This window comes from Colius striatus, chromosome 4, assembly GCF_028858725.1.
Source record: "Colius striatus isolate bColStr4 chromosome 4, bColStr4.1.hap1, whole genome shotgun sequence".
NCBI classification, from domain to species: Eukaryota; Metazoa; Chordata; class Aves; order Coliiformes; family Coliidae; genus Colius; species Colius striatus.
The window spans coordinates 15,440,974-15,464,690 of NC_084762.1; the positions used below are offsets into that span (position 1 = coordinate 15,440,974).

General features: G+C 37.7%; 1 protein-coding gene across 2 annotated transcripts in view; it reads right to left on the reverse strand.

Moving 5' to 3' along the window:
* Window positions 1-23,717, reverse strand: part of DROSHA (drosha ribonuclease III) — a 72,543-nt gene that overhangs the window by 30,100 nt on the left and 18,726 nt on the right. For both annotated transcript variants that reach the window (XM_061994867.1, XM_061994866.1), the window contains exons 10-16: window positions 21,561-21,632; window positions 19,938-20,019; window positions 18,586-18,660; window positions 15,089-15,258; window positions 9,460-9,584; window positions 5,782-5,881; window positions 2,147-2,254 (exon numbers count right to left, since the gene is read on the reverse strand). In XM_061994867.1, coding sequence (XP_061850851.1) covers window positions 2,147-2,254; window positions 5,782-5,881; window positions 9,460-9,584; window positions 15,089-15,258; window positions 18,586-18,660; window positions 19,938-20,019; window positions 21,561-21,632 — 732 coding nt within the window. The remainder of the gene's footprint in view (window positions 1-2,146; window positions 2,255-5,781; window positions 5,882-9,459; window positions 9,585-15,088; window positions 15,259-18,585; window positions 18,661-19,937; window positions 20,020-21,560; window positions 21,633-23,717) is intronic.

Below are 23,717 nucleotides of genomic sequence, written 5' to 3' on the forward strand. Positions count from 1 at the left end.
TACTTGATTCAATAAATGTGTGTCATGTTGGATTATAGCTATTTGATGTTTCTGATGTTTAAGTATTTTCTCTATAAGAAAATAAAATAAATGCTTTAAAAATTGGATTAGGCTAAAAAATGGCTAATAATAAATAATCTGAAACCATATGGCTATAGAGTTATATAATTATCTTGGTACCTGCATCTGGTTATAAATATACAAGTAACTTTTTCTTGTTTGGTTGGGTTTTTTTCTAGTTAAAATCATGTCTGTTTAAACATGCTGCACATTAATTTCTTGCTGCAGCTGGCATGGCACAGGAGGTGCCCCCAGCTAGTGCCACCATTCCCCAAGCTGGCAGATGCTCCTGACACGAAACTCCTAAGAAGAATCAAGTGAGCTGAAATATTTCATAATGCATCATTTCTCTCCTCACTCTGAATGCTTAACACAGCTGATGAGGACACATCAGCAACAATACAAGTATCGATGGGGATCGCAGGGCATTAGTGGTATCTTCTCAGCATCGCCCCATCTGACAGGCTGCATAGGAAGTGCTGTCCAGCTTAGTGAGTGCACTTTGGGAACTGCATAACTTCAAGTTAGTCTGGCAGAACACAGCCATTTTACAGTTTTGGAACATTTCACTCACCGTTTTTCCTCTCCCTCAAGCGCTTCATCTCTGAGACTGCAAAGACCAGCATCATTACTGCTACATGCAGCTTGGAGCAACTATAAGTCATCAGAGTGACTTAAGAGAGTTTCAATCTTCTAAACTGCAATGCTTTTAAAAGCATTAATTCTAAATCACTGCACTTTAGCTCTGCCCACAGAGTTGATTTATGCGTATTAGTTTTAGTCTTCTTTAATCTGGGAAAAAGCATGTAGCAACAGCAGCAATCTTTCATTTTACAGACATACAGTTTGCCTACTCTCAGCCTCTCAAAGAAATCAAATCAAAGGACCTTCACACCAGAACTGGCTGATTTAGATGTTACGGTTGCAGATGGGCACAAAAATGTGAAATAGCTTTTACTTTCATAGTTCTTTGGTGTTTTGCTGTCCTTCAACAACAAAAGGAAACAGGAAATCCAAGAAGACACTCAGAGATGAATCGCAGAAGACACTATGAGTAACACAGAACTGTTTCAAAGCTCCTAAATTAGAAATTTACTCTGTTTACTTAATCTATAAAAATAGATGCAGTTTACAACAAAAGATTAGAAAAGGCCTGTAATTTTCCTCAGTTTTTTAAGATGACACTTTTCCACTATTCTTGCTCAACTTCAGAAGCAACAGTAGAATTACAAGTAACGTTTCAGAGAAAAGCAATTTCAGTTAGTAGCATTTCTCTCCTGTTAGAATTTCCCCTTTGGCCTTACCAGACTTCTAAGATAACAATGTGATTTCTACCTATACCTTTGCCTAGCAACCCTCAAAATGCGTACTCCATACTATTCAGTTAATATTTGATTCCAAGCATTGAATTCTTAAATAACATCTCCAAAACAACAGCTAAAACACATGATGCAAGTATACCTGTAGTATATTTGTTTGTTACAAGTACTTGGATGTTACTAAGACAATATTGTACCAAAACTGCACTTATTTTTATCGTATTGCAAAGCTGGTGGCTCTCAACCGTTTCAGAAGGGGATGTAGCAGAGCTCTGTACCTTGGAGATGTCATACACATCTGAAAGATATCTTCTTACTGAAGGACATCTGTTTTAATCCTAAAGGTAGCATGTTGAGGTTTTTTTCTTTCTTTTCCTCCAAGTAAAAAGATATTTCTTTAATGCTTCACTGTAAAATTTTGTTTTTAAAAAGATCTAAATAGAAAAATGCATTAAAATAAAAATACCTAAGCCCAATCCAACTGATGGATGAAGTAGCTCTTGCAGTTCCATGCTAGACTCCAGCTTCAAGTTGTCCTGCTCAACCTTGTGTTAATCAACCAGTGTCAAGAAAACTAAAATTCTGAATTGATTTGTGTGTGTATGGAGGGGATGGACAAGACACTAGAATGATTCCCTAAATCAACAGATCTTATTGAGGCAAAGACATTCATTTTCATTTGGTTCTTCAGCCTACAATCACAGCAAGAAGTAAATGCCAGCTATGAAGAAAAAAAAACACATGGGCCATCTCTATGGTTTAGTCACCTGGCAGACGTCAGAGCGGATCCCTGTCTTCCAGAATCCCTGGCTACTCAGCTCCACAGTCACTTCACGTCTCATTGTGTTCTTCTGACGGATCTTCTGCAGTGCTTCCTAGACAGGGAGAGAATGGAGCTCCTGTGAAGAACTTTCTACAATAAAGCACTATTAATGCACATGTGAGTGCATTCACAATGCCTGTTTAAGGTTGGCTTTTGGGGAGAAATTTCTAAGACTAGTCCAAATCTTTTAAGTGTCTTTTAAGTGGACGTGCTGGAGTACAGTGTAGACACAGGATTCTGGTAGAGCAAGAAGAGAATAGAGGTGACTGCATTTTTTTATTGCAAAAGACAGAACAAAGCAGTTCAACTCATACATACAAGATGATACCTATGTAAACAAGTTAAGGCCATTATAATGAAAGCCCCTTCTTTACTCTCCTGTGCAAAACAACTTCTTCAGTCAAGTTCATCACCATGAGTATTCCTGGTTTGAAGCCTTCAACAGGAGTAAAACAGACTAAGGAAAAGAAAGGCTTTGTTTTGTGATCTTGGCTGCTTCATAATAGTCTGTCCAGCACTGACAGTATTCCCAGTCTGGGACAGTGGTCAACATTCACAAATCCTGGAGCCTACTATGATATCTATCAATATTATTTAAATTTAAACATTAAAAAAACACCCCCAAAAACTGTTTTGCCTTGACCACAAACTGTTTAATGTTGTGTGAACAGTTTGTTGTCTCTAGAAACTAAAGGGACAGAATCATTACAAGATTCTGACAGAACAGAAGAAATATTCTTTTGTAAAAATGGAAAGAAAGAAAATCAGATAAAATAAAATCACCCTGGATCAAGGTCTCCTGGTTCCTGGTTCCACAGGAGTATGCAAGTATTCCTTGGGGTATGCAAGCTCTGCACACATTAATGGTAAAGAATCCCTCAGTGCTCTTCCTTCAGAATATGAAACTTTTCAAAACTGCAACCCATCTTCCCTCTCCTTCTAACTACAGGGCACTTGCTCAAAGCTCTCTCTTCCCAGCTTCCAATCTGAAGCTTGTGTGCATCTCTGGGCAGGAAGGGGCTCTGTCTTCTGTTCTGTAGAGACTCACAGAGTGGTTCCAAGAGGCACATCTGTCCAAACGCAAATTCATCAAACCTCAAACACCTCAATGCCGAGGTGTCTAGGGGAGGAGGCCAGTTAGCCCTGACTCCTTTTATATTCAATGAAGGGGGATAAAAGGCTTCAAAAATTCATTTCTCTCTCCTTTGACTTCAAAGTGAGCCTTCGGGTCCCAATTTATGCACCTGCTGTAAACGCTCAAAGTTAGGTTAGAGGAATGAAGTCCCCAGGCACGACCTTGTCACAAATAATAACATAATGCAGTCTCACAGCAGTGAATGACCGATGGCAGAAGGCACAGAGATCCTTACAGCACTGCATCCCTTGTGCATTGTCTAAAATTTGCATTTTGAGGCTGTGCCATTGTGTTTTCTGAGATGGGCACTACAGTGTTTGCTAGACTTAGCTGTACTTTCAGACTGATTGGCTCAGGAACACTCCAGTGTTACTCACAATATATGACTGATAATCCTTAAAAGCCCATGTACCAGTCAGATGCAACCCTACAGCTCCTAAGTTACTGACACCTCCACAGGCAAAATGCATAGGTTATCCTCACATAAAGCTTCTGCTCCAGCCCCATTTGTGTCTCTGATGGCAAACTACTTGATAAAACTCATTATCCTAGATAATACAGTCTAGAAAGAAAAATCAGCACACCACACAATAAGTGATAAACACCAAAGGAGTATTTTATCTTTTGAAGCAAAACATAATCACCCCCCTACATCCAACCCACTGCAATTTTATAAGTCAGTCATCCATTAGCCCCTAATGAAAAGATGCCCATAAAACAATGTTCTTCCCTTCTACTTGCTCTGAGTGTAGAAAGCTTTAGCAAATAAAATCATCTCCTAGAGGGACAAAAATTTTCTTCCCCTACAACTGTGGCACAGTTAAGTCACAACATTCTATTTTTTCCCAATTAGAAGTAAGAAAACTAAGGGCTTATATAACATCAGCTTAAATAAAATGTTAACTAAGACTCTTGCTCATGAAATAGCATACTACACTTTGCAGTAATAATAAAAATCAGGTGCAATGTCAAATGCATCAAACATCTACTGCAACCAAAGCAACACCATTAGCAACCTGGGGAATACTCAGGAATTGTACTCAGTATTCCTCATGAGTTCTTTCCAACTCAGGATATCGAATTATCAGAGTTTCTAATCAATAATTTAAAATACAACACTACACAGTTAAATTCTATCCAGTAGATTCTTCTTACTAAATAAGTTAATTTCATCTCTGTATATTCTTTACATAAGCTGTCCAATTAAGAGTGCTTGGTAGATGTGCATCAGATGAATTCAAAGCTTCAGTACAAGGCCTTAGAAAAATAGATACTTGACAGCAGGTTGCTTTAGTCTATATTTAGATGACTTTATTTTTTGTGGTTTAATGCCACTTAGGAAATGCTTACAGCTTATCACTTCAAGAGAAAAAAAAAGAGACAAAAGAGTAAAATTCAACTAATATCACATTTGTCTTTAAGGATTACTGTAAATAACCACCAGATGATTTTGACTCAAGGATCTTAAGGAACGTCACTAAGATCGCCTAATAAATTAGTTTAAAACTGTGTACACGTGGTAGTTGTTATCTCAGAAAATAAATGTTTAGAATTATGAGCCAGTTAAAGTGCAATCTTATCCTGGTTTTGGCTGGAATTAAGTAATTTTTTTTCCCAGTAGCTGGTACAGGGCTGTGTTTTGGATTCAGGATGAGAATGTTGATAACTCAGGGATGTTAGGCAGTGCTCATACCAAGTCAAGGACTTCTCAGCTTCTCACTCTGTTCTGCCAGCAGAGGCTGGGAATGCAGAAGTTGGGAGGGGGACAAAGAAAAGACAGCCGACTCAAACTAGCCAAAGGTCTCCTCCATACCATTGGATGCCATGCCCAGTATAGAAACTGGGGGGAGTTGGCTGAGAGGGGTAGATCACTGGTTGGGACTGTCTGAGGGTGGTGAGCAATTGCACTGTGTACCACCTGTATTTCTTGGATTTTATTTCTCTCTTTGCTATCTTCCTTTTCACTACTATTACTATGTTTTATTTTATTTCAATTATTAAACTGTTCTTATCTCAACCCATAAGTTTTACTTGTTTTCAATTCTCCTCCCAGTCCTGCTGCAGGGTGGGGGCAGGAGTGTGCAAGGGGCTATGTGGTGCTTAGTTGCTGTCTGGGGTTAAATCACAACAGCTCTGAAATAAAAAGTCTTTCTCTATGCTAATTCTTGAAACCATGAATAGCAATGGCTATAAAGAAGTTATGGTTTTATAATGATCATTTGTATAACTGGGTAAAAAACTTGCAGTATTTTGACAGCTGAAAGAAAGGAAAAAAAATCCATTCACTAACAAGTAAAGATAAAAATAAAATCAGTGTTAGCAGTCTGAAAAGAAAATCTTTTGTGAAGGATTTCTATTGTTTCCAGAAACGGGGCAGTCAGATGGCTTTATTCCATTCTGAATTACCATGCTCAATTATCAGTTCTAGGAAGGCACAAGCATACCTCTCTTTGTGATAATTTCTGTTTATCAGCCTGTTTGACTTTGGGACTGTTAGCCAGCAGGTGTCGGAGCTTCACGTAACTCTTCCACAGCTTCTGGTATCTGAAGGACAAAACCAGAAAACAAATCTTTTGGTGGATAATAACAAAAATCTCTCACCGTTTGCCCTGCGGACACACCAGCTGCTAATAATCCACTCTGATGTACACAGTTTGTCTACAAGCAACTTTTTGCTCCAGAAAAAATCTCGAACCATTTTCCAAGGGAGGTGACTGTGTCTAAGCAGTTGTTCCAGCAGGGTGGACACAGCAGCAGACAAGGCATTAGTGTGCAGCATGAGGTGAACAGCAAAGCTCAGGGCAGAATCCTCATGGGTCTCCCAGATACTCATTTGTCCTCTCCAAAGGGCCGCCTCTGTGTGCTGAAAGGACTTGCCCGCAGCATCACATCTTAACTCAGGCAGGTGAAAATTCCCATTTCTCCACAGGGTTTACCTATCACTCACCTAAAAGCATCAGTACCTTCCCCAAGAACTGTCTGTTCTTACAATGACTGAAACATTTCAGTGAAGCACATGAAGAAGAGCTCTACAAGTCATGCGCAACACAACAACATTTTGTGAACAGTGAAATAGAAAGGTTCATTTCCTATGGGTTTCTGCTGAATGGAGACAGCAAGTCAAGTTTTCTCTGTGGCCAGCATGAGTTTCCTTCTCTGGGGACATTGAAAACCCACCTGGATGAGTTTCTGTGTGACTTAATCTAGGTGGTCCTGCTCTGGCAGGAGGGTTGGACTGGATGATCTTTTGAGGTCCCTTTCAGCCCTTGAGATTCTGTGATTCAGGTTTCTGGTTTTCTCCAACTGTCTAGCCTTTTCTTTTCTTGGGGCATCTAATTACACACAAATTTCAATAAAAGAGGGTTTTTTTTCCTGGTGTGAATCCCTTTGTGATCTAGCATGATTGATACAAAACGTGAAAGAACTGACTCCATTTGTAGACAACATCCCACTGTTAAACTCGGCTGCAATTGACCAACAGGTTCAAAAGTTACTATGGGAGAAGCCATTAAAGAATCATGATATGGACCTCATGACCTTAGGAAGTATCTTCAAGATAGTACAACCTCTGCAGAGTTTTTTGCAAGAAAACACATAAACTCAGACTTTTAAGAGGAAGCAGAGAATTAGAGGACAAAGGGAGGAAGTTATTTATTTTATTTAAATTTATTTTCTTTTATATTTCCTTATTTTAAACCAAAGTTTTTATTTTTCTGTTTTACCTATTATATTTAATATTTTAGTTCTACCTATCTATATTTATCATATTTTAAATATTTATACATATTTAGTATGTATAGATGTATATAGAATATGCATTTGTATTTTATTTCTATTACATTTATATAATCATTTATTATAAAATAAGACCCTCCTCAGCACCAACTTAGAGCAATGGTTTTAGTAGGAAGTTACCAAAAAGCAGTAAATGAAGCAGCAGCTCTTTTACAATTTCATCATTTTCTCAGCATCCCACAGATCTTTTCTTACTGGCATTTTTTCCATAGCTATTTCTCTACAGTATTCTTGAATGTATACTGTCTGTCTGTAGAGATGTTGATATTTTTTGAGTCTATGCACACATCTGAAATAGTCAATCCATAGATTTTTCTTATGCTCTGTTCTCTATACTTCTAACATCTGCAGAATAGCACATCTTTCCGACAAATCCCCATCCAAAGAAGAAAAATGAGTTAATGAATAAGTCAATCATCCAGAAAACAAGCAAATATCGTGAGGAGGTTTCAACCCAAAAACAAGAACCCAAAATTATGATCTATAATATATGTTTTACTACTAGTATCAATATGGGTGGAACAAGCTTTGTGACCTTATCTAGGTGAACCGGCTTCTGCAGGGAGGTTGGACTAGATGATCCCTTAAGGTCCCTTCCAAACCTACCATTCTGTGACTCTATGATTCTACTGCAATTAAGTCTGAGAATTAATAAACAGATTACAATAAAAACCCCTCACTATATCAGAACCTCATAAAGAAAAGACACACTAGAGGAAAATCTTTTCTAAGCATTACTTACACACACTAGAGTTGAGCCTGAGATTTATGATGGCATCACAGAGGTCTTTCACAAAAACTACTTTGTTACTTTAAAAAAAAACATGCCTAAATTCTGTAAGCAGCTCTGGGCAAAAACAAGCCATGGAAATTTTAAAGAAATTAAAAATTAAAAAGTGTGGGAAGAATAATTTTTGTATCTTTATACTGTCTTCAATGCAAGGTACTAGAACTTTATGGATATTAAGGAATTCATCATCAAAATAGAAGTGGTTCTTACGTTTTTTGGGCTAATTATAGTCTTTTTATAGATAAGAAAACCAAAAGATGAGAAAGATTAAAAGTCATGCTCAAAATCAAAAGAAAATATGTTATTATTTGGCTAAGCATTCACTGTTCTTTTACATTTCACATCATGTAACTATAAAATTCTAAGCAAGCAGTTGCAGTAGAATATGTCTGTCATATACACACACTATGAGTGTTTAAGCCTCAAAACTGCAGGTGAAATTCAAAGGGCTTAAAAGACACTAGAGGAAAATTACAAGGTAAGAAAAGATAAGGAAAAGGTAGGAAAGGAAAAAAATCTTAATTATATATGCGCAAGAGATGGGCTTTATACTGTCTGTGATCATTCAGAAAACAAATCATTCATTTCCAAATCATTGGAAAAGATCCTTGAAATGGTCAGAAATTCAGAAAAGAAATATGAACAAAAGTCAGCAATCATTTTTATGCCACTACATGAATCCACAATGAAACAAAGCATATTTCTTTGTCTGTCTGAAGCTCTGACTTCTTCCCCAATCCTTCAGTACATTCCTCTCAGTCTCTATAAGGATATTAAAGGTACAGAGAAAAGTTGCTTGGACGCAACAGCTTCCAAGCTAGGAAACAGTACCTACACTCGATCCTTTGAGGAATAGAAAGTAGACTATGGCAAGGTGCAAGTAACAAATGCCACAAAGAAAGCCAACAAAAAATTGCTCTATACTTCATTATTAGATGTAGGAGCACCTAATTAAAAGATCAAGTAGCTGCTCTTTTACAAAAGTCAGTCCTTTTTCATATGATGCACGGTATTACTAGGGAAATGTTAACCTGGAAACTTCTGCCTGTCAGTAGCATAAAGTGTTTCCAACAGTGATTTGAGAAGTTTACAGAAGGAAGGTACTATCATAGCTGTTAACCAGAATATCCTAAGTACTTCCTCTAGCTCAGAAGATCACATGCTAAAGACCTTTGGAAGCTTGGGTAAGTGTTTCTCCCCTTCTGCACATCCGTTACACTATTCTCTCTCTAATAACCCATAACTGGACACTTGAAGAAGTCACACAGAACTTGAGGAACCTTTGGTCTGGCCCAGAAAAGCTTTTCTCAGGGTGAGAATTTTTGTATTGCACATGCATGTGCATTTACTTCAACAGATTCTGAGTTATGCCAGAAAAAAGGAGTTATATTTTCTAACCCACAAGAGCTTGCGTCCAGCGTCACAAGCACTAAGCTTTCTATCGGAGTCAACCGAGCACACAAACAAGCCCTATTTAAGCCAAAAATGACAGCAGTAATGAGCTTCTGAATGTAAGATGGAAGCAAAAGCATCTTACTGTGGATCTCCAGCGTAACTGAGTTGAGCAGGTCGGATCCCAAAGTGGACAATAATGGGGAAAGTAATTACATCAGAATTGAACTGTTCGCGGTCCAGTTGATCAATACGAACTGAGCTGGGTTTCTAGGAGAAAAAACAAAATACACCTAATTGACAACAGCTCCATGGAAAATTTATTGCCTGTAGTACACACTATTCAGGAACCACAAAGTAGCAATAGTCCAAGCTGATTAAAATACACATAAAACTAATCATTACTATTATAATAATAAATATATGGCAATGACTATGACTGAAACAAAGTGAATTGACTCAACTCTCTCAGTGGAAAAAAGGAAGTATCTACATTTTGATTTTACTATTGAGAAAACTTACTGTTTGATTATTTCCAAAAACTTATAGTAACTTTGGTTTTATTGAACATCACACTGGAAATAAAATCAGGATTAGTATTCTGGAATCCAAGCTCCCACATGTCTGAGTAGTTCACTAAGATCAGGTTACTTCTCTAATTTTAGTTCTGTTTCTAAATTCCCAAAGCAAGTGAAGTCATTATTAGATCCATCCAAACACACCAAATAAACAGCATTAAAAAATCTGTCATGCTCCTTTCAGAAAAGGCTCCTAGGCTGATGTGTACAATGAGGAATACAGCCTTGTATAATGAGGAGACTTTTGTCCTTTTTGCACTTCAAAGCAGAATTTCTTTTTATAGCTAAAAAGGACAGTGTAGGAGGAGGCAACTTTCACTTCACCTCTACAAATGCAGAAAATGAGTAATTGCACATCACTGTAGAAGACATGCTGCTTACAGAGCTCTCCATCACTTATCCAATGTATCGAAAAACTCAGTTGAAGGTGCACAGTTTGTCACCAAGTAAACATTTTCTCCATTACCTGGCAAACTGCATTGTTATGTGCCTGCTTACTCTCCATTTTGCAATCAGCTGGATGAAGCCACTCTTTTCTGCCTGTCTAAGATTTCAGAATAAAGGGCATTACTTCAAGTTACCTGCATCTCAAAACTTCTAATTTAGCATCGCTGAGCTTCTCAAAGATGAGTCTCAGAGTCAGAGAAACAACTCCCACCATTCTCTTGGCAAAACAATAAAAACTGTGTCTAAAATAAAGCTTTCACCTTTCAAACCACCTTGTTAGAACTGTTCACAGGAATATTTTTTTGCATGGGTAAGAAAAGCTGATTCTACAAATACAGGTAAACCTCATCGGGTGACCACATTTCCAACCTATTCTACAAAGACAAAAACTTACTTCAAACTTTGCCATTCAGAGAATCCTTTCCAAAAGAAAGATGCTTTTGAGATTCCCATTGGATATGATGTGTGAACATCAACTTATATCTCCCCAGGTAAATAAAGAGGGAAAAAAATTGTTAGCTTATGACTCCAGTTTAAAAAAAAAACCTACAAAAAATAAAGAGGAAATGCTTTCCCCACAGCACTTCCAATAAAAAGGGATTAGGACAACAAAGTCTAATGAATAACATGGTAAAGATTTGTAGGAGGTTGCTCTCTAAACCAGTTTCAAGTCCTGAAATTTCAGTTGACCTGGTTTTGTGGTGTTTTCACAAAACCAATTCAAGAAGTTTTTATCTTCACTAAAGTTGTTTGTTAGTTCTTCCTTCTGTTAACATTAAAAATGAGGAACTTCCCCCCCAATCTGCTCCCCTCAAAAAAGCCACCTTGCTACACAACTCTTCTGAGAACCAGGGCAACAAAATATGATTAACAGAATATGAAACAATAATTACAGTCAATGCACTTTTTTTAAAAAAAGTAAAAGACTTAAGAAACCACAGCCAGTATTTTCCTCTTCAAATGTTTTTCCCTCTTCAAAGGGACGAGAGCTTTCAATGTGTTTGTGGCAGTGTCTGTGTGAAACATATGGCTTCAGGATTATTTAAAACTAGACTTTTTATTTATATTCCTCTGCCTTTCAGTTTTGTCACTCAGTTGCACAGCTGGTTACAGATACCTGATAACAATCAGGACAAAAGAATTCCTTGTTTAAGACTTAATCCTTCTTGTTCCTTCACTGAGGGTTATCAGAGGGGTGTAGCTATGCTAGTTTTTTTTCTTTCAGCAGGGTGAACACCAGCTTCCTCTCTAGTGCTGTTTCTGAAGGTGAAATGAACAAACAGTATCATACAGTATAAACTGCATGCCAGCAGAGAGAACACAAGCAATTTAAATGTTCTTCTTCCAGATTTTTATCCCTGTCTTCTTTTTAAAAATGCTGTGAGAGAGCATCTAATAGTCACAACCTTGCTCTTCAAATCTCATAAAAACCAAAGAAATTCTAACAGAATGGAGGCCCATTATCTTTGCTTCCTACTCTGAACCTCATCAGTCAAGGCTTTGCTGATATTAGAAGATGGGATGAGATTGCACACAGATGTAGCACAAAAGTACATTAATATATATTTGTACTAGTGAGAAAAACAGCAATATTTCAGAAAGGGTGAAGTATTAAAGAGGATTAAAATTCGTGAACCTTTAAATCTATTCCAATAAAAAGTTTCACTGAACTAACGAAACATCATGAATAAATTAACTGGTTTTAAATCATGCTGAACTATTGTTAGTTAAGTAAATGGGATTTATGTGCCTATCAATTTTGTTTTCCCTTTTCCATCATGCAGATATACACCTCACTTATAAAAAAAGCCCTCACATATAAAACTTAGATATCCTCACACAAGGAATTATTATTTCTGAAGTGATGTTGTGGAGGAAAGCAGCAAAAGAAAATTTAGTGTTTTTACATTGTTGTGTCAAGTGGATAAAATTGAATTGAAGAGCTGTCATTTTCTAAAACAGTTTCAGATTGTCTCTATAACAGAACCGTTTTATCTTCTAGCGTTGTAAAATGCATAAAAAAATACTTTCATACTGTTTTTCCACTTACTTCCATACTCAATAGAATATACTGCAATGAATACAGAAAATCCATAAAGAAGAAAGTCATTTCAGTCTTCTTGAGAGAAAAAACATGTTCTAGTGATGGCATTAGAACATGACAATGTTTCGAAATGATGCAATTTCTTTTGTGCTTACATATTTTGATGTCCACAGGCATCTCTAAACGCATTGTCTTGCAGTTTGTTCGTAAAAATCACACAAAACTTCAAAATGAACACTACCACTCACAAAGTGCATTGCCTTGTGCTTGCAGACATTGACAGTTCAGAGGCATAAATGAATTCCTTCATGCTAAACAAAAAAGCAAGTTTTCAGCTAGATGAAATCAGCATATCTTCAGCAAAACCACCGAAGTCATGTCAGTGTATGCAATTCAGATGCTGACAATCTGTGCACTAGCGTGTACCTTGCGTCACCGAAACCACAGGCAACATTAAGTTAAATAGTTAAGTCTGTCTAACAGTTTCTATTTTGAGATTTAGTTTAGCACTCAAGCTTTAATCACCTCAGCTGGCATTTTCCATAGTGAGAGTTCACATGCATCCTGTATTTCATTTTCCCACAAATGATCAGATTCTCTTTTTCTTTTAGAAAGTCTTTGCCAGAACGAAAATACTCAGGAAAAAATCAAGGGAAGAATAAATTATCCCGTCTAAATTATGAATAGCTTATAAAATAGTCTATTAAATGTAATGCTGACATACTTAAAAATTTGAACTTGGAAAATATACCAAGTCACACTTTTTCTGCAAAAGCTATGAACAAAGAAGGAAAATGAAGTCAGAGAAATTTTAGCAAGGCTTTTGACACTGTCTCCCGTAACATCCTCATCAGAAAGCTCAGGCAGTGTGGCTTGGATGAGTGGACAGTGAGGTGGATCAAGAGCTGGCTGAATGACAGAGGGTGGTGATCAGTGGCACAGAATCAAGTTGGTAGCCTGTTGCCAGTGGAGTTCCACAGGGATCGGTTCTGGGGCCAGTCTTGTTCAACATCTTCATCAACGACCTGGATGATGGGATAGAGTGTACCCTCAGCAAGTTCCCTGATGACACCCAACTGGGAGGACTGGCTGATTCCCGGCATGAGGTTCAACAGGGACAAGTGCAGAGTCCTGCACCTGGGGAGGAACAACCCCATGCACCAGTACAGGCTGGGGATTGACTTGCTGAAGAGCAACTCTGCAAAGAGAGACCTGGGAGTCCTGATTGATAATAAACTAACCATGAGCCAGCAATGTGCCCTCGTGGCCAAGATGGCCAATAGCATCCTGGGATGCATCAAGAAGAGTGTGGCCAGCAGGTCAAGGGGGAGTCTGCTCCCCTCTACTCTGCCCTGGTGAGGCTTCATCTGGAGTCCTGTGTCCAGTTCTGGGCTCCCCAGCTCAAGAGGGAGAGAGAAATTCTGGAGAGAGTCCAGCACAGGGCCACCAAGATGATCAGGGGACTGGAACATCTTCCATATGAGGAAAGACTGTGAGAACTGGGGCTGTTTAGTCCGGAGAAGAGAAGACTGAGAGGGGTCTCATTAATATTTACAAGTATATAAATAGTGGATGTCAGGAGGTTGGGGCATCACTTTTTTCAGTTGTATCTAGTGACAGGACAAGGGGTAACTGAAAGAAGCTGGAATACAAAAAGTTCAATCTAAACATAAAAAATTACTTCACTGTTCAGGTGAGAGAGTCCTGGCACAGACTGCCCAGGGAGGGTGTAGAGCCTCCTTCTCTGGAGGTCTTCAAAACCCATCTGTACACATTCCTGTGTGACCTATCTAGATGGACCTACTTTGGCAGGGGGGTTGGACTAGATGATCTTTAGAAGTCCCTTCCAACCCCCACCATTCTGTGAAAGAAAGGTATTACAACTGAGAAAGCTGCATGGCAGTCTAAAACATTCGGTCCAAAACATGGCTGTACTACTGAGATACCACTTTGTGATACTGAGAAAACCAATCAAACAGAATCCTGTAGCTTTTAGTGGACATCTTCTAACCTTGTGACCCATATTTCTGAAGTGTGAAAGTCAGAAAAATGAACTAAATTCACATAAATACTGGAGTTGAAAGGAGTTGTACTCAGAGAACGTATGTTTCAAAAAACTCATTGTTCCAAAAATAATAAGGCCATAGGGGTTTTAAGCTTGGCATTGAAAATTCATGGATTCATTCATTAAGGTACACAAATTCATCAGTGTGAGCGAGAGCAGCATAGAATCGATGTGGAAAGAACCACATAGGCAGAAAACACCTTTTCTGTATTTAGGACAGAATTGGGATAGGGCACTTTAAATAGAGCTAAGGGGTCAAAAGAGGAAGATGAAAGAAAATAGCAAATAGTTACTAATTTTCCGGTCCCGCATCAGGGAAATGAGAGTGAGATCATGCACCAAAAGAGTGTTTGAGAAATTAAGAAAGCAGAGGAGCAAACTATAGTTTCACATACAGAAAACATAGCCATTTGTTTCATCATGCACATTGAAACTGCTCATCTGGAAATCTGCCCTTCAGTAGAGTAGCAGAGGGTACAACTCTTCCCAGGCTTGGAACAAGTCAAGGAACTGTTCCCACAGCAATCTGCAACTGTCACTGGCCATCTTTTCCCTTTCCAATTCAGCCTGTAGCTACCTCTCTAAAACAAGTCATGTATGTGTCACTGGGTTGTTCATAAATCAGAATTATTTGTTCTACCATGCCAGGGCTGGTAACAATCATCCCTTTGCATTCTTCTGCATATTTCTGCCATTCCAGTTCTTCCCACTGAAGCATGTTGGCAATCTCTTCTTCAGGCACCAGAGCTTTACTGCATCGTAACAAGTAGAGAAGAATCTGATGCATTGAGAGTACTTCTTTTCCTCCATCTTAAAAACAGAAATAAATAAAGCACATTTCAGATATTCACTCCTAAAGCACGAGCAGAAGAGAAAATATGCAGAACACATAAAATATTTGGATGAGCAAAATAAAATGCAAAATGCTTAAGCAACTTGACAAATATGAAGGCAAATGTTTTATTGATGAGTACTGCACATGCATAAACGCTTTGCTAAACTGGAGGCACTAATGGTAATGGCAGCAAGGATAACAGTTTCATCAGACTCTTAAGCTGAAGGTTCTAACTTGCCCAAAAAAACTTTCAAACGAGTAGGCAGAACAATCAGTTACATTGTCCAGTTATATCTTCCTTTTCACACTTCTAATGTTCTTTTTACAATGGTAGTTAAAAAGCCTTTAGGCATTTAAGAAGCTTTTAAAAAAAACACTCAAAATTTTACAGGATACTTCTGGATGAATAGAGCAAGTTATCCTTGCATTTTAAACTAATCTGTAGTGCTTATATGCTGTACCTGCTGTAATGAACACTAAAGAGCCTCACGCTGTCCTCTGTTGCTAAAGAAATCAAGGCCATATGAAAACTACTAAATACTTCTGAGACCCCAGGAAATATGCACAGCAAATGCTGCTTGTAACAAAGGAAAGCAGTATAACAAACATCTGACTGGCTTCAGATAGCCAGTTACAGATGCAAAGATACAAACAGGAAAGACAAGTCTTGACAGACCATCACTCAGAAGACATTGACTATTCAAATTTAGTACGTCCACTCGTATGAGTAAAAATATAGACATGTTACTACAGTGCTTTAATGTTGATACACATCTCTCCAATCCCCTCCTTCAGCAACAGGGTGCTAATCTGTAGGTAATGGAAGCACCCTCAAATTTCATCTCCACAGGGCAGAAACATTGATTTCCCTTCCCCAGTCTGGTCCTGCCCCTGAGTACATTCTGTCATTACACACACAAAAAAATAGAATGGAGGAAAAACAGAAGCAAAGCCTTAGGGCAACACAGGGGATGATGCCACAGGACAAGCAACGTTATCCCACGCACACAGGAAAAGCCTCACGGAACTGCTGTGTAACAGCAGTGTTGCATAAGATGACACCCTCTACAAGACACACGAGGGAACAAGCACTTCTCTTACCTCAGCTGGAATTACAGCACTAAGGTAAGGTACAGAAAAGATCAAAAGGAGCGCTACACTTTGGCTTCTTAGAACAATTAACCTCATTCAAACTTCAAGAGAGAATCTTAATGAGGCAAACACAGCTCAAACCTCACTGGAAACAGAAAACACTTCTAAATAATCATGGGGCAAATTTTTAAATTTGCAAAGTTTTCCTTCAAATTAAAATGGGACTCACTTCACATGAATTTTATCTTTGTCAACAACTAGATTATACTGTTACACAAGAGGTAGCCCACATTCAACAATCACTCCTCAAAAAGTGCAGCTTTAATGAGTAAAGACTGTGTAGAGGAAGGGTATGGGTCCCTATATACAGCTGTGCTAACCAGTAGTTAAGAGACCTGACCTTTCTTGGGTCAGAACATGTACCACTTGGGACTCAGATGGTTTTTTTACAGTCTTTTACTCACTTAATATTTTTATCATCGCAAAAAAAATCTATCACAATGGCTATAACCATCTCTGGCACTCAGTAAAACCGGTATGATTAGCTCAAAGCTACCCAAGGTCTGTCTCTAAGGAGTCAACAAAGAAAATCTGCCATCCTAAGTCTCATATTTTTACACCATGTTAGAAAAATACAAAAGAAAGATAGGACAGGAAATCGGAAATTCATTTCTATAATTAAAGAGACAGTTGATGGATGTGTGGAGATCTGTTACATTAATGTATCTTCTTTGAATAGTCATAGATATATAACATTCTGTAATCATACCTGAAAGAAATAGATTCCCACTGCCTAGAAATTAAAAATCTCCAAGGATGCCTCAGAAAAGAATCAATATAAAAAGTAAACTGAATTTAAATAATATCTGTCATAAAGATGCTACAAGGTAACTATATATGGAAAAATATCAGGAAAAAAAGAGGTTTTTAAAAAGAAGGTGGCTGGGAACTTTATAGAGTAAGCACACAGGAATACACGTTATGGGGACTTTTCTCTCCCTATCAGTAAACAATCCAAAAGAAAGAGCTGACTGCTAAACTAAAATAAACCAAATCAGAATACAAAACCCCCAAACTAACAGAAAAACACCCTCAAGCTACACAAACCAGGCAGGTCAAACTTGTTCTTATTTTGTGATGAGGTCAAGTTAATCAGCCACATGTGGTTTGATGGCTTATTTTGTAAATTGCTTCAGCAGAACCAAATCAATGTTTGCTACCAAGCCTCAGAGCTCTGCTTCTGATTGAACTGTTTTGTGCATCCAGGAAGGAACAACAATTACAAATAGAGTCATCTACCCATCAGTACTCTCCAAAGCAACGAGACAAACCTCATTTAGCTACAGCTATTATTAATATCCCAACTAAGTTTCAAAGCCCAGAGCAGAGCACCTCCAGGCCACAGTCCTCTTGATGAACATTGTTCCATGTCTCATCTGCACTCAGAGTCCAGCAGCTGAAATGCATCCTCCTGCCCACATAAACCTCCTGGAGTAATCACTGGCAGGATCTCAGCAGGACACATTTTTGATGGAGTCATGACATTTATATCAATTGAAAATCTGTTCTAGCATCTTAGGATGTGTTAAATGCCCGTGTAAGCTGTTGACTCAAAATGAGTGTAATGCTCCACACTAAAGCTTGTCCTTGGATGGCAGACTAGGGTTGAACTGCATTGGAATTGTGTTTTTCCGTCTTTCACCATTTGCTGCAAGGTCTAAGCTTGCATTAAGATAAAGAAAGAAACAATCAAAACATGTGCTAAGGAGTGTCAATCATGCTGACCCTCAAAACTGCATGTCAAGAATTTTAATACAATCCTACAGTATCGTGAAGAGCAGAGGGGATGTTAAATTCAGTTTCACACATGAGATTAGGTAATAGCAGTCCTCAAATGCCAAGAGCTCCATTGCAGGGTAGGACTACGATGACCCATCACTGATTAAAATCACCACAACAGAGACAAAAGCTGGAAGTGAGACTTGGCCTGTCCATCTGAGTCTCAAGTAATCCATCCACACTGCCAGCAAGCACCAAACGCTTCAGATGGAAGCACCACATCTCTATACTGACTGAACCACTTGACTTGTGATAATTTTTTCAGAGGGTTTGGTTTTATTTTGAGGTGTAGTTTGGTTTGTTTTGGGGGGGGGGGAGGTAGGGTTTTTTTCCGATCTAATTTGCATAAAGCTACATAATACAAACATTACCTGGAAGAAATCTCACAAATCGTGGCATGAAGTGAAATCTGGGGCAGCTTGGAGCATCATTTTCAAGTAAAGGACCTTAAATATGAAAAAAAATACAGAAAAATTATGAACAGCAAGACATTTGCAAAAGAAGAAAAAAAGAAGGTGACCCTGCCACAAGTGAAATCAACGAAGAGTGATTCTGTTTGACAGGGCCCAAGTTTCAAACAAAAAAGTAACAAAATGCACAGCACAGAGGAACAGAATAACAACTTCTAGTGAGAGCTTTCACATAGCCAATTTCAAAGAAAGCTATAATGACTTCAAAATAATAAGAATCTAACAAATACAATAGTTTAATTTAAAACAGAGACGTGGATGAAAAAAAGTTTTATATAATTAATCCACTTAAGCCTTACAGAATCAAGCACTAGTTTCTTAGTTGCTCCCAATTAGTGGGGTGGGTTTTGGTTACAATAACAAAGATAACAAGCAAATTTCCACAGTGCTACTTTATCGTGAGTTTTTTTCCTATTTCATCATTCTCTGCATGAAAATAAAAACACTCCAACCAGTATGTACCTGGTGTTAAAAAAGATCAGTCAGAACCAGTGATACAAAAGATGACATTGATATCAGAATACATTTAGTATCAAACCAAAGAAGGCTACACAAAATGCATGAAATTGATATCCTCCTCTGTTTAACTGTAATAAGTGCAGAGTGCATCTCCACAGATGATGTCAAGAAACCAAAACACACCTACAGATTCTGAAATGAAATTCCTTTGATATTCTCAGTTCTCTTTTGGACCAAGGGAAGGATCATCCCTGAAATTCTCCTTTGTCACTGACTTCACAGAAATGTATTTTCATCTTGTCAAGTCAAAACCATTCAGCTATAATGATATGTTATCCCTCTTTGGCTGTCTGTATGACACTGCTTTGTAAGTTGACTGTAGAGAAATACTGTGTGAATAACTTGTTTGTTAGCTTGTAAAAACAGAGAGAATAGTTTACCTGACACCTTAACTTTCAAAATACCCTGCACACAATACGGTGCAATATTAAAGACACAACAATATTTACCATTTGATTGAAAAGTACAGTGTTGTATTAAGGAAGAAATTTAGTTTACCTGCAAGAATACAGTGCCAAGCTTGTGCATTTTAATTGCTAAAGTCCACACTAATGAACTCTGATATTTTTCATCTTCTTGGAGAATGAAGTGGAAGTTTGTCCCTAACATAAAGCAGCATTTGACAAAGTCCTTCCCCGTTTTTTTCTTCTCAAGCCAAAAAACAAAATAGAGCCCTATTAACAAAACTACAATTAATTGAGTTTCTGTATGGGAGTTTCTTTCCCCTTGGTTACCTGTAAGATGCCAGTCGTAGAGCTCCAAAATATCTTTGAATAGATACGAAGAGAATAGCTCAAGACCTCTTACACAAAAATTCTGAGGAAAGAAAAAAATAAATCAGAATTAGAATTCTGTAATAGAAATAATGCTACTCTTGCATTTAAACAAAACAATGACAAAAACAGTGTCTTCGTATTTACTAAGTGCTGGACACTGGGCTTAGGAAACAGTAATTGATATATCTTTAATCATCCACTGTAATAGAACAGAAATATCTCTTCAGAAAGCACTTGAGTTAAGACTCTTTAGTCAATGTCCAAATTAACACTACAGGGACAAATTATATATCTGCAGTCATTTGCCATGCACTAAAACCCCTTCACCTGAGTAAGCTAAGTAGATGACATACTTCTGAGCAGGATCTTTTTCATAATTCACACTTTCCTGCATGACCATTTTAAGTTTATAAATCACCATCTGTAATGTCACAATCACTTCCCTCGCAATATAACAGTAAAATGTAAATGAAGAATTTTGACTTCAGGAGACAACAGAAAGGAGAGGAGAGAAGGAAAAAAAAAAGGATGAGATTCTTCTAATGAAGTGGGGAAGCAGCTTCTTCAAAGCTAAGAGCTTTCATTCAGAAATCAAGGTACTTAAAAGCCTTCCTCAATAAGCAAAATCAGGTCAGGCTGATATACATTGTATGTGTATAATATCAGCCATAAATTCCAAACCCAACAACACAATCTCTTTTCCAAGAATGCATTAGTTAAAGATGGTCTGCAAAGAGTGCTGTAGACAGTTTACCAAGAATTCAAAAAAAGTCAAACTCCCTATTTTGCTTGGTGGCCATTTGTTGCTTTAGAACAAGATCTGGAGACAACACAGGAGATTCAGTAACAAGAAGTGAATTGCTTTGATCACATTAATCTTGCTGAGGAATTTCAGGGCTCTTGCATATATTTAGATGCTATTGAGCAACAAAAAGATAACTAGAAAGAAAAATGTAAATATATGTAACTAAATTAAACACTGATCCTATCTTTGTAGTTAATATGCAGGGGTGTTTCTGTACCTACACATGCTGTTCCACTGCAGCAATTTACTTCACAAACTGGCTTCACCAGGGATTAATTTGTAATAAAAAAAAAAGATTATGAACTGAATGTGCTTTGTTTGTATCCACCGGAAATTTGTTTTGGTAACAGCTTATATTAAGTACTGACAAGCAACCTTTGGAGCTTCAAACTCACGATTAAGTTTCAGCTTTGCCATTGACTTACATGCTCCTGGCAAACCAGCACCTCCATACGCCTTATTTTTGTCAGCCGTGAAAGAAGGATAATGCCTAACTCAGCTTGCAGATAAGAGCACCTGACGTATATTGTATATCACTTGAAATGAAAAGAAGCTATGGGTATAAACATTTCTTACTATTTGATTTTAATATATGATAGCCTAGATAGATGGATTTATGCTAGTACCTGTGACTGTAAGTTCTTTTTCAGCCATTTGTTCAGAGCACAGCCTGTCTCTTAGAGACTTCACGAGACAGGATTCTGAAGAGTTTAATCCATTAAGCATATCAGCAACTTATAACCCGCACTGACTTTTTGACTAATTATCCTTCTTACCTCAGGCATCATCTCCTCAATGAAATGAATTGTATAGTCAATGTTAAATCTGATTACTTTACACAAAGGAATCTGGAAGGAAAATAGAAATTCAGCATGAAAAACTACACAGCATCAAATGTATAGTTAATACAATTTTGTATGCAAAGGTATTACTGTCTGCTGAAAAGGGCACTTACTAAAACAGCTGCTCTAGGGGATCATGCAAAGACAGGAACAAAAAAGCATGTGCAAGAGAAGTAACAGTTCTAACCTCCATCTCTGTAATAACACAGGGCTGACGGGAGGGATGGTAAAGGAAGATTAAATAATGCCATCTACTGGAGAAGAAATTTTGTTTAGAAGAAAAAGGAAAGCTCAGTAAACCTGTATCTTCTCTAACTTGTACATTTGGCAGTGAATTTATTGCTGGTGACACAACATGTCAGATTGATGCAGTGACCCGAAGACATGGTGTTTGTAGCACACTGCCAATTCTCTAAGCTACACTGTCTCAAAATACAGCCTTAAGTCATAACACCACAATGAAGAACTCTTCAAGGTAAGCTTATAGGTTTACACTAATTTCACACAATAAATATTCTCAGAAGTTCACCCAGCTAACTACTAAGAGAAACACCTAATTCCTCTTTTTCACAGGTTCCTTTGTTTGTGGAGGCCAAGGGAGTGCTGAAGGGGGGCGGGGGGGTGTTTGTGGCTTTTTTTTTTATGGAGTATTTTAAAGTAAGTAACTACTTTTAACTACAGAAATGTCTAATCCTGTCCTACACATCTACAGCTCCTAGCAAGTTTTACTATTCACCAGCCTTGCAAGCATAAAAGAATTTTAGAACAATTCAATAGTTTGTGAAAGGGAGGCAAGCCGAGGTTGTTTTGCATCGATAAATATCTGAACAGTGCTGGGGTTACGCTGGAATCAATGCACTTAGCAGAGGTGCACTATTCTGCTTACATCTTCTTGGAGCCCACTGTCAGACGTTTGACTATTTTGTCTACAAAAATCTTCTGATATCTGCATGATAAAACTAAGGAGCTACACCAAACAATCAAACAAAAAAACCCCACACTTCCTACTATTTGATACAATACTGAACGTGAACATAACTAAAAAATCTTGGAAGGCAAATGTGCCATTTAGCGTCTGAGGAGAGAGAAACTTGTCACATTTAAATCAATGGAGTTCATACTAAAAAAAAAAAGAAACAGAGGGAGTGTAAGTTTGGCCAGGAGAGGATATTCTGATTCAGAAACTCAGTAGCCTGAGGTATTTTTCTTCGTATTGAATAGAAAATTGATGATTTAGAGAAGTGACCACAACCAAAACCTCCATGAACTTGAGTTTAACATACACAAACAAATACATAGCAAAGGAACATATGGTTGTTAGTGTAAAATTGTTCTGGTAGTTATACTAAGAAATATAACTTCTCTTATTACTGTATTAACCATTTTCCCTAATATCTGACCTGCTCAATTACTATTGAGTACTAACAGTAAGAAGGTGACCGTTTCCTGAGGATCACTTCATCTATTTGGAATGAGAAAAAACACATATGCACTTTACAGTAAGAGCAAGCTCAATGTCTCCATTAACCACCCATGTCAGACAAAAAGAGTTTTCTTTGTTTTCTGAATATTAAAGATTTCCACTACTCTCTGCCTTCCTGCTGTGGATCAGACAAAAACAAATAAAGATAAGGTGGTCTCTTCATCCTTTTAATGTGAAAAAATCAAAACTGGGGATTTCTTGCTAGTTTGCAAAGTGAATATGTAAAGCCTTGGGGGACAAATCTGCCCTGAACCCCAAAGCTGAGTTAATACTAGTGGGCAGGAATGCTTCACACTGCTATGACACACTCTCTCACTGACTTCTTCTCAACAAGAACCCTACTCACCAAAAACAGTGTTGTTGTAGACATTATGTAAGCAAAAAAATACTTTCTAATCAATGTCTCTCAATTCCAGTCTTCTTACATCCCAGTCATTTACTGATAACCATTCTTATACTGGGTTTTGTCATTGCAGGTGTAGCTAGCAATAGGTATAAAACCAGGGAAAGAAAACAAATACCACAGCATTTGAAAAAAACAGTTATTGAAATATCAAGGTGCAAAAAAATCTTCAAGTGTACAAAATTAAGTATTTGAATATTTTTCA